General features: G+C 35.3%; 2 protein-coding genes across 2 annotated transcripts; both read left to right on the top strand.

The window, feature by feature from the left end:
• Positions 1-6237: 6237 nt before the first annotated feature.
• On the top strand, positions 6238-7795 carry LOC129798054 (L-dopachrome tautomerase yellow-f-like). The gene is made up of 2 exons (XM_055841018.1): positions 6238-6390; positions 6447-7795. The coding sequence occupies exons 1-2, from the start codon at positions 6258-6260 to the stop codon at positions 7718-7720; spliced, it is 1407 nt and encodes a 468-aa protein (XP_055696993.1). The 5' UTR covers positions 6238-6257; the 3' UTR covers positions 7721-7795.
• A 1421-nt stretch (positions 7796-9216) lies between these two features.
• LOC129798055 (L-dopachrome tautomerase yellow-f2-like) lies at positions 9217-10736 on the top strand. Its single transcript, XM_055841019.1, has 2 exons — positions 9217-9363; positions 9420-10736. The coding sequence occupies exons 1-2, from the start codon at positions 9231-9233 to the stop codon at positions 10679-10681; spliced, it is 1395 nt and encodes a 464-aa protein (XP_055696994.1). The 5' UTR covers positions 9217-9230; the 3' UTR covers positions 10682-10736.
• The last annotated feature ends 1327 nt before the right edge of the window (positions 10737-12063 follow it).

Genomic DNA, 12063 nt, shown 5'->3' with positions numbered 1-12063 from the left:
CGAGAATCTTCCTCTTAATGGTAAAATAAATGCCACAAGCAAACAAGAACGAATAAACAATTATAATACCCCCTTCCAGATAATACATTGATTGGAAAATATCCCTATCACATCCCAACTAACAACGATGTTTATGGCGTTGGTTATCATGCAAAAAGTGGATTAATGATAACTAATGTTGGTCGAATTCGTCCAGGAGTACCATCAACTCTCAATGCATTTTGTGTGGCCGATTACGACAAAGGAAGTAGTCCTCATCTTTGGGGTTTTCCCAACTACGAAATGAATACTTTAAAGGCATCTTTTTACGAAGGAACTACTGATTATTTCCGTTCCCGAAGTCTGAGGAGAAAGGCTCAAAAGTACTCTGCAGGATATTACAATCATTTTTATGGCAACTACAATCCTCTTGAAGATTTCTCAATAATGAATGTATACCGTTCAAATATCGATGACAAATGCAATCGGCTTTATGTTATGGATACCGGATTGCTTCATTATAGTGCAACTGAAGTGTACAATGTTCAGAATCCAGCGCTCATTGTTTTTGATTTACCCTCAAATGGATGCCAAACACGAAAATTTCCAGTGATTAGAAGAGTCGAAATACCTAATCATTTGTGGAACGATCCTACTGGTTTTTGCTACGTCACTCTTGACTATCAACCAAAGGGTTCTTGTGACGACGTCATACTATACATTCCCAATTCTTTTGGTGACAATTCCTTAATAGTTTATGACTACAAAAAGGGAAATTTCTGGAGTTTTAAGGATCCCTCTTTCAATCCTATCGTAGTTGAATCAAGAATGGTTTTCAATAATTACTTGAATTATGAGCTTCCGATTGGAATTTTAAATGTGGCTTTGGGATGGCCAGATAAAAATGGGAACCGGAACGCTTACTACTTCCCTGCAGCAAGTACTGGAGAGTATATTGTTTCAACCGAAGTGTTGAAGGACCGCAAACGTGCGCCATCAAATTACAACCCAGGAGATTTCTCTTTAATTGCATACCGGGGATGTGACTCCCAAAGTTTCAAACAAGTTTTTGATTTATCCAGTGGTGTAATGTTTTTCATTGAAATGCAATCGCACAGACTTCGATGCTGGAATACCCAACTACCACTCAATCCCGATACGATTGGTGTAGTTTTTGAATCCGATGCATTGCAATTTGGTGCAGACCTCATGTTAGATGAGGAGGGATATCTCTGGTTTCATACTTCTCAACTTCCAGTTAGCTTTCTTAGTGATGTACCTCTTGATTTAACTAACATAAACTCTCGAACTTATCGTGTAAAGGCATCTGAAGCTATTAAAGGGACTGTATGTGATACTGGGTTAACGATTCAGTACAAGGCTTTTTAATAGAGATTAAAAGTATGTACTAAGTAACAAAATGTATTTACAGTTTCATTAAAAAGCTTTTCTGTCTGAAATACGTATTTATAAATGTAAAGATTCTCGTGTAATATTTTTTGCAAAATACTCGATTTCGTGATTTCGATGCTGAATCTTAAAAGTACTTTCACATCATTTACCGCGTTTACGATTCATAAATTACTCAAATGATCGCCCAAAAAAGCTTAGGAGTGAGCTTTTCGAGTGAGTGAAAAAGATGAAGATGAAAAAGTATATAATTGTAATTTAATTTTGGGTAATAAAATTGCTCCTGTAGACACTAAAGAAGGTGCGTAGGGCATCGAAAGCTTTGGGAAGAAGAGTTTTTTATTCTGGGCTGAAATTTCCCATCCGACGATCACGGGATTATTGTCAAAAATTATTACGTCGGTTCCTTACCATATAACTATCTTAGGAGTAATGTAATTGATTTTCTGACGAAAATTACTTATCGGCTTATAACCAAGTTTACAACCGGTTTTTTATTCTGGAATATTACTGATTGGAACCGGTTTAGTCTTATCAGAAATTGCAAAATTTTTCCACCAGTTTCAAATATGTTCAGTTGAGACATACGTGTTTCGAATCACGTTTCTAATCGGTTATCGTACAAGTCCAAAAAACATGGTTTTGGAAGGGAAGGGGAGGGATAGGACAAAATTAAAGGTTGTATTAATGATGTGAAGTTTGGTTTATGGAGGGTCCCTCGAAAGCTCCAAGACTATATCTCTGACCGTTTGGCCTAAAGATAACATACAGACGGACGTACGGACGATCAATGTGACATCACTTCTCCGAGATCATCTCAAACGCGAATAATATGGCAAGAAAAAAGTGGTTCGCGGAGAATGGAAATTTCGGAGGGAGGTGGGTGAAAAATCGAGGGATTACTGCTTTCTCTGTAAAAATGGAACAGTAAAAAAACATACAAAAATATTTGAGTTAATGTTCGAACACGTGAACACAATTATTGTCCCTGACTCAAATACTTGAACTTTGAACTGAACTTTGAACAACTTGATAACCAAGAAAGAGAAAACATGCACAGGTTGGGGGTGAAGCAACACAGTCTATGACACGAATTTAATGCTGATGGTGTATATGGAAGAATTGTTTTAGCATCCCTTGTAGGTATTATTTGAGAATGAATGTGTCGAGAAAATAATGGAATTTGTATTACTGGTGTTCAATTAACACATTGTAGTATTGAGTACTGAAATGCCATAATGTTCTTTCACTGCATATTCAACATCATGTTCCAGAAATAACTTTTCTCTCGTACAGAATAAATTGTATGCGAATTACTAGTAAAATTCAGAATGAAGGATCACAGCGCTTCGCTTTTGCTCACCCATTTTAAAATTATTTGTCTGTACCTTATCAATGGATTTTAAGCATGGGATAATAAAATTGATAGAAAAAGAATTTCATGATATTAAAGTTTTATATAAAAAAAACGGTGTTTTGTGAAGGCGATTTAGATGCAAATTTTAGATTTTTCCTCTATATCTATTACAAAATGCTTTTAGATTGATTTTTGCAGTATAAAAGCACACACAAAATTTTAGAAGAAGTCAGTTTTGCTGTGGCATCTCAAGATGAAGAAAGTTATTCAATTTTGTGTGGTTCTACCTTTATTCTGTGCTATTGGTGGAGTTAAGAACAATGGAGTGGAAGAAATGTATTACTGGCGGGAAGTGATGTACGAGGATCTTCCTCTTGATGGTGAAATAAATTACGGAAACAAACAAGAACGAATAAAAAAAATTATTATCCTTTTCCAGATAATACATTGATCGGAAAGTATCCCTATCACATCCCAACTAACAACGATGTTTATGGCGTTGGTTATCATGCAAAAAGTGGATTAATGATAACTAATGTTGGTCGAATTCGTCCAGGAGTACCATCAACTCTCAATGCATTTTGTGTGTCCGATTACGAAAAGGGAAGTAGTCCTCATCTTTGGGGTTTTCCCAATTACGAACAGAATACTTTAAAGGCGTCATTTTATGAAGGAACTACTGATTATTCCCGTTCTCGAAGCTTCAGGAGAAAAGCTCAAAAGTATTCTGCCGGATATTACAACCACTTTTATGGAAACTACAATCCTCTTGAAGATTTCTCAATAGTGTCTGTATACCGTCCGAACATTGATGACGTGTGTAATCGACTTTATGTTATGGATACCGGATTGCTACATTATAGTGCAACTGAAGTGTACAATGTCCAGAATCCAGCGCTCATTGTCTTTGATTTACCGTCAAATGGATGCCAAACACGAAAATTTCCAGTAATTAGAAGAGTCGAAATACCTAATCATTTGTGGAACGATCCTACTGGTTTTTGCTACGTCACTCTTGACTATCAACCAAAGGGTTCTTGTGACGACGTCATACTATACATTCCAAATTCTTATGGTGACAACACCTTAACAGTCTATGACTACAAAAAAGGAAATTTCTGGACCTTCAAGGAACCTTCTTTCAATCCTATCGGAGTTGAATCGAGAATGGTCTTTAATAATTACCTCAATTATGAGCTTCCAATTGGAATTTTAAATGTGGTTCTTGGATGGCCTGACAAAAAAGGGAATCGGAATGCTTACTATTTCCCTGCAGCAAGTACTGGACAGTATATTGTTTCAACCAAAGTGTTGAAGGATCGGAAGCGAGCACCATCGAACTACAACTCAGGAGATTTCTCTTTGATTGCATATCGCGGATGTAACTCCCAAAGTTTCAAGCAAATCTTAGACTTATCTACCGGTGTCATGTTTTTCATTGAAATGCAATCGCACAGGCTTCGATGCTGGAATACCCAACTACCACTCAATCCCGATACGATCGGTGTAGTTTTTGAATCAGAAAAACTGCAATTTGGTATAGATCTCAATTTAGATGAGGAGGGATATCTCTGGTTTCATACTTCTCAACTTCCAGTTAGCTTTCTTAGTGATGTCCCTCTTGATTTAACTAACATAAACTCTCGGACTTATCGTGTAAAGGCATCTGAAGCTATTAAAGGGACTGTGTGTGATACTGGCTATGGATTCAGTAGAAGAATTTTTAATAGGTATTTATAAGTAAAACAAGCAATCAAATACATCTATAATAATTGATGGCCCTTTCGTCAAAATATCGAAATTTATTTGATGTATCTAATTAAATGTAAGTCATATGATGTTTTTCCATTAATCTACCTATTCCAATAAAGTAAAGTAGGGGAAAGTGGTCTGCCTTTGAACGAAAAATGATGTTCAAAATTTGAGATTTTTTTCAGAGTAAACTACAACATGAGTTTTACTTTGCACTACACCAAAAAATTCTCTTGTTCATTAAGCTTCTATGCTTACCCCATTCAGGACTCGCAAGTCCTCAGTTTTTCCTGGTGAGGAACTTGAAAATGTGATGTCGATATATTCAAAGGCAGCCTGCATGGCCTGCCTTTGAATGTGGTTGGGCAGCTTTTGAATCTTAATTTTTCACTGAGAATATTAGGGCTGTAACATTAAGTGTCCCATAATTGATTAGCATGAACCATAATGCACTCAATAAAACCACCACTGTAGTCAAAAATCATTATACAACAACATTTTTTACATTTTTCTGAAGCTCTGTTTTTCACTTGAAAATTTGTAATAAAACGCCATTGAAGTTGCCGATTGTCAGTTTGAAACATCCCGGCCGGAGCAAGATAACATGTTACAAGTACTTGTATGACATTCGTCAGACCAAAGTAGGAGTTCTATTCTGCTCCCGGACAGGAAGCTGTCAGATGTTTCAATGTATGGAAAAAGAGGATTCAAAGGCACACAACATTAAGATTCAAAGGCTGCCGCAAAACAATATATGCAAACTTTTATCACCCACAAAATTTGTCTCATCTGAATCAAAATGTATTTGGAGAAATACCATCCAAGAATAACTTTCTATGACTCACAATAGAAGATTTGTTCGAAAAATTATTTTGATTATGAAAAAACACATGAATTGTGGAACATCAAAATTACAGTTTAGAGCTCAGTTTCGTTTTTTTTGCCCTAGCACCTAGAAAATAAGAGCTAGGGTCTGCATTTTTTGATGACTTGTGAGGATTATGAATAGCTATCTAATAGTTAATAGATAAGAATTTATGCTTTAAAGAAAACTGAAAAAAATACGATATTCAAAGGCTGCCGCATTCAAAGACAGACCACTTTCCCCTATTGAAATTTCGTTTTCCTACTCCAAAAAAAAAATTGTTAAACGGACAAATGGATTTTGGTGAAATTGTGTCAAAAGGATGTTATTTACCAATTTGACAAAACTTGTTTTTGCATTTTGTATAGAAAAACAGCCTTTTGACAAACTTTTAACAAAATCCAGTTGGCTGCCGATTTGACAAAACTTTTCCATATTCTGTATGAAAGAACATCCTTTTTACAAACTTATCTTGTTAATTTGACAAAACATTTTTTTTCAGAGTAGTGATACTAAAAGATTGCTAATAGGTCATGAGGTGTTTCATTGACCCTATTCGTTAATATAAAGATTCTCGAATTCTATAAGGCACAACATTTCCCGTTGATTTGAATAGTATCGCCAAATAAACTATTCTCAAAGTCATGATGACGAAACATTATGCATTTTTTCTATTTTTGTAAAGGAGTATTGTGGAGCCAGTTTTCGGGAGACAGATTTTTGCGAAACAAAAATAATAAGCAACTTATGGGCTTATGTAAATTTGAACAACAACATCTTGGGGATTTTGAAAACTTGTTTTCGAAGCAATCAACAGTCCAGTAGGATCCTATTTCATAGGATATAAAAACACGATGTAAGATTTTAAACAGTCAGTATTGTGATGTCTAGACGATGAAGCAGTACGTTTTGTTAGTGATCTGGGTATTTTTTGGATATTTGACTATTGTAAAAGGATATAAGAATTATGGAGTGGAGGATATGTACTACTGGAAGGATGTATACTACGAGAACTTGCCCTATGAAGGTAGGTTCTCAATTAAACTTTAAGTATTGAAGAAAATTAAAAGTGAACTCTTTCAGATGACACCTTGATCGGAAAGTATCCATATCACATCCCTGCTAACAACGATGTCGTCGGAATTGGTTATCATGCAAAAAGTGGATTAATGCTGGCTACCGTTGGAAGAATTCGAGCAGGAGTTCCATCAACTCTCAATGCTTTCTGTGTAGCTGACTATGACAAAGAAAGTAGTCCTAAACTTTGGGGATTTCCGAACTACAGAAGAAATACTCTGAAATCATATTTTTACGAAGGATTTGACAAATACCCCAGACAATTGAACAGTGACTATACAACATACTCAGCTGGATACTACAATCATTTTTTTGGAAGTGATAAAATTAATTCCATTGGACAGTATTCAATAATTTCAGTATACCATCCAAATATTGATGATCAGTGCAATCGTCTTTATGTTGTGGATACCGGTGTGCTTTCTTATGGAGTCAGTGAAGTTTACAATGTTCAAAATCCTGCAATTATTGTTTTTGATTTACCTTCAAATGGATGTCAGAGGAGACAATTTCCAGTAATTCGGAGAAAAGAGATTCCTAGTAATTTTTGGAAGAATCCCGTAGGATTCGTTTATATCGCAATCGACCATCAAGCAAAGAAATCTTGCGATGATGTCTTCCTATACATTACGAATACCTTCGACAGCAGCTTAACTGTTTACGACTATAAGAAAGGAAACTTCTGGGCATTTAACGATCCCTCAATGAGACCTATTATTTCCGATGCGAAAAACGTTTTTAATAATTATTTCAACTACGAAATACGACTTGGAATTATGAATGTAGCACTTGGATGGGTAGATAATAGTGGGAATAGGAACGCTTATTTCGCACCTGGTTCAAGTACTTTAGAATACATCGTGTCAACTAAACTTCTAAAGAATTCCAGGAAAACACCATTTAAATATAATCCTTTAGAATTCTTCTTAATCGGACACCGAGGATGTAATTCACAAGCCTTCAAGCAAGTCTTTGATTCAGCGACTGGAATAATGTTCTTCGCAGAATTGCAGTCAAAGAAGATTCGATGCTGGAATACCCAACTACCCCTGAATACTGATACAATCGCAACTGTTTTTGAATCAGAAGCCCTTCAGTTCGTTTCCGAGATCAACGTCGATGAAGATGGATACCTCTGGTTCCATTCTAGTCATCTGCCCTTCACATATCTCAGTGATATTCCTCTTAATATGACTAATTTTACACCCACAACATTCCGTGTAAGGATATTTAAAGCCATCAGAGGGACAGCTTGTGAATATCCATATTTTTATATTTGAGGATAGGATTTATTTTTGTTTATATGCTTTGTGGATTATAAAATAAAGACATTAAAAGAATGTTGGCAAACCAGACTTCGAAAAACTAGTTCGTGAATTCATTCTCCAACATTGTGTCTACCTCGTAAAATTCCTATTGTGTTGACCACCTCCAAACTTTAAGAAGGTAGGTCATCTTCAAAATGCAAATCGGTATTATGGAAATTCTTAGCAGAAATATTGCATCTGAGAGTAACCTGTTTGGGAAACGTGTTCCGAATGCAGTGCAACGTCTGAACCAGAGTGTCTGAGAATAAATCTTAAAAACAAGAAGAAAGTGATTTTTTTTATTACGATTTTAAAGATGTTCCGTCACAAATCTGTTTGAATCGTCAATAAACTCTATATTATTTTTGATAATTCTTTTTAAAGAATTTTAGTGCATTTTTATGTCTTTTCCCTGACGGTGGTTCTCCTAAGCACTTTGATGCCTTGAAGAAGATCCCATTCAGAATCGAAACGTTGGCAAAATAAAGTCAAATTGAAGAACAAAAAAATAGATCGAATTTCCCACTTTGACTTCAGCTTATATACGTATACGGTCGCAATATGGCACTAATTATTTAAAGATATTTTCAATGTAAATCTAATTAAAAGAACGCAAAGAACCCAATAATTCGTGATCTGTCCATTTTTTAAAGGTTTTGTTTCATTTCAAATTATATTTTATTCTTATTTATAAAAGTTATATTAATTTTCATCTCTCCTCTTAATTCTGTATAATTCAATGGGGTATTGACTTTTTTACACGGGCTATTAACCTCCCACTAATCCATGAATAAAAATCTATTTTTCATAAAATTTTAAATACAGCTTTTCCTTCCGATTTTGAAGATCAAACCTTCAACCCCTGTAAGTTCGGTTCTAAACCAATTCGGACTAGAACTAAATTTATTTAAAAGAATTAGAAAATTTAAGCTAAAATCAATTAGTTAACTTTTACGATATGTTAGACGAATTTTCAGATGATTTATGAAATCGGTTTTAATCTTGTGGATACTAAAAAACGATGAGAACGAAAAATTCTCTGAAACCTCGGACTCACAAGAGTTTAAAGCCCATTATGTTTTTTCTTTCGTTGTTCTTTTTAAATTTAAAATATATGGAAATAGGAATGTCCTCTTTTACTTTTGCGAAATATATGCACAACGTATCCCGTTGATTTCTTACATCTTAATCCATTCTTAAAATCATTTCCACAACGTACAGAAAAACAAGATACGATTCTTTTATTTTTCAACCAAGAGGTGCCAGTTTTTTTCAAAGATTTATGAGAGATATGTTTTTGCAAAAATTTAAATATTAGACAGCTTATGTAAATTAAGGTTTAAGGATACTGGAATTTCTGAGAAATGTTATTGAGAGTGCGGTACAAAGAATAAAGCATTCTAGGCTCCGTTCCATAGAGAACTCCTTGGTATAAAAGCACCGAAGAAGATCTTGAATAAGTCAGTATCATAGTGGCTTGACGATGAAGCAGAACATTTTGTTAGTGATATTAGCATCTTTTGGATATTTGAATACTATAAGAGGATACAAGAACTATGGAGTGGAGGAAATGTATTACTGGAAGGATGTATATTATGAGAACTTGCCCTATGAAGGTAGGTTCTCAATTAAACTTTAAGTATTGAAGAAAATTAAAAGTGAACTCTTTCAGATGATACCTTAATCGGAAAGTATCCATATCACATCCCTGCTAACAACGATGTCGTCGGAATTGGTTATCATGCAAAAAGTGGAATAATGCTGGCTACCGTTGGAAGAATTCGAGCAGGAGTTCCATCAACTCTCAATGCTTTCTGTGTGGCTGACTATGACAAAGAAAGTAGTCCTAAACTTTGGGGATTTCCAAGCTACAGAAGAAACACTCTGAAGTCATATTTTTACGAAGGATTTGACAAATACTCCCGACAATTGAACAGTGACTATACAACATATTCCGCTGGATATTACACTCATTTTTTCGAAAGTGAACTATCCAATCCTATTACAGAGTATTCAATAATTTCAGTATATCATCCAAATATTGATGATCAGTGCAATCGTCTTTATGTCGTGGATACCGGTGTGCTTTCTTATGGAGTCAGTGAAGTTTACAATGTTCAAAATCCAGCAATTATTGTTTTTGATTTACCTTCAAATGCATGCCAAAGGAGACAATTTCCAGTAATTCGGCGAATAGACATTCCAAATAACTTTTGGAAGAACCCCATTGGATTCGTTTATATCGCAATAGATCATCAAGCAAGGAAATCTTGCGATGATGTCTTCCTGTACATTACAAATACTATGGATAGCAGTTTAACAGTATACGACTATAAAAGAGGAAGTTTCTGGGCATTTTCCGACCCTTCAATGGGACCTATAATTACTGAATCTCAGATGGTCTTCAACAATTACTTCAATTATGATTTTAGACTTGGAATTATGAATGTAGCACTTGGATGGACAGACAATACTGGGAGTAGAAACGCTTATTTTGCTCCTGGTTCAAGTACTTCAGAGTACATTGTATCAACAAAACTTTTAAAGACTCCCCAGAGAACTCCCTTGAAATACAATCCGTTAGAATTCTTCTTAATCGGACACCGAGGATGTCATTCACAAGCCTTCAAGCAAGTCTTTGATTCAGCGACTGGGATAATGTTCTTCGCAGAATTGCAGTCAAAGAAGATTCGATGCTGGAATACCCAACTACCCCTGAATACTGATACAATCGCAACTGTTTTCGAATCAGAAGCCCTTCAGTTCGTTTCCGAGATCAACGTCGATACAGATGGATACCTCTGGTTCCATTCCTGTCATCTTCCATTAGCATACCTCAGTGATATTCCACTAAATACGACCGACTTCAAACCTACGACATTCCGTATAAGGATATTTGAAGCTACGAGGGGGACAGTTTGCGAATATCCCTGAAGTTTCTTTTTTTTTGTACTTGAAATTGCTTTTAAAATAAAACTGATAAAGCGTTTAGATTTTTTTACTATACCCTCTACTCTACACATTTCAAAATTCATCTTCGAGTCTTCGTGTCTACTTTGTAAAATTATCTTCAAAATGCATATCGGGATTTATTGAAATTCTTGGAAAATTAATACATCTGGGATTAATTTGTTTGAGGAACAGGTGATCCGTTTCCACTGAAAACCTGAGGATAGAGCTTAACCAAGAGAAAAAAAAAATCCCAGAAATTTTCTCTATATGTAGAATTTTATGGCGCAGGCATACCTTTTCAATTGAATAAAATTCAATCGATTGAAATTTCACCTCTCACTCTTTCAAAATAAAATATGATTTTATGTGAAAAGATTTTGCTACAAGGTTTTTTATCATACATTTGATGAATAATTTACCATGGCATATACAAACTACGAAAGAGCTTTTCCACCGTTTCGCTCTGGAGGTTAGACACCAACGCTAAGACGGCGATGGACGCGAAAGCACAAACATCTCACAAAATTCCTATTGTAACGTGCTATTAACACATTGTTGATTAAATAAATTATCTATCTAACTATGTTTATCGCTTTCTGTCAAATGAAAATTGAAATTTCAGTTTCATTTTCAATTTGAATTTCAAATTTCATTTGTGGGAAAGAGATAAACATATCTTATTTTAGTTTGAAAGAGTGAGCAGTGAAATTTCAAACGATTGAATTTTACTCAATTGAAAAGATGTGCCAGCGCCATTAAGAATGAAATTAATACACAATCCAATCTTCAAGATCCAATCGATCCTTAGAAGATGTTCCAGTCTGGGAGTCTGGTATATAACTGTTTATAACCGAATAAATTAAAGTGGTTGATATATTTAAACTTCAATCATTCAAAATTGGGAATTTGTTAGTTATAGGATTGTATAACCATTTGCCTAGCTAGACTACCGAAAATCATTGAAAATACTTGGGCCAATTTTGAGAAAAACCAAAAAAAAACATGGTTTTGGAGGGGATAATCATTTTAAAGAAGGGGGGTCAAAAGTAATAGGAAGTCGGTGGCAGCCAAAATCCCGAAAGCCAAAATCCCGAATGTTTAAAATCCTGAAAGGGATGAAATTATATGGGGGAAAATGTTTAGAATAATTTTCCAAGCCACAGAAGATTTCCCTTTGCCTCCAGAAAGCGCGGGTGCAATCGTGGGAGTAGCTATGACACTTTTAAGAATTCGGGATTTTGGCTTCCGGGATTTTGGCCCATTCGGGATTTTGGCTTCCGGGATTTTGGCCCATTCGGGATTTTGGCCCATTCGGGATTTTGGTTTTCGGGATTTTGGCGTTCGGGATTTTGGCTTTCGGGATT

The sequence above is a fragment of the Phlebotomus papatasi genome, chromosome 1, assembly GCF_024763615.1.
Source record: "Phlebotomus papatasi isolate M1 chromosome 1, Ppap_2.1, whole genome shotgun sequence".
NCBI lineage: Eukaryota > Metazoa > Arthropoda > Insecta > Diptera > Psychodidae > Phlebotomus > Phlebotomus papatasi.
The sequence above is the reverse complement of the archived record's forward strand: the minus strand, read 5'-3'. Positions and strand labels throughout refer to the sequence as shown.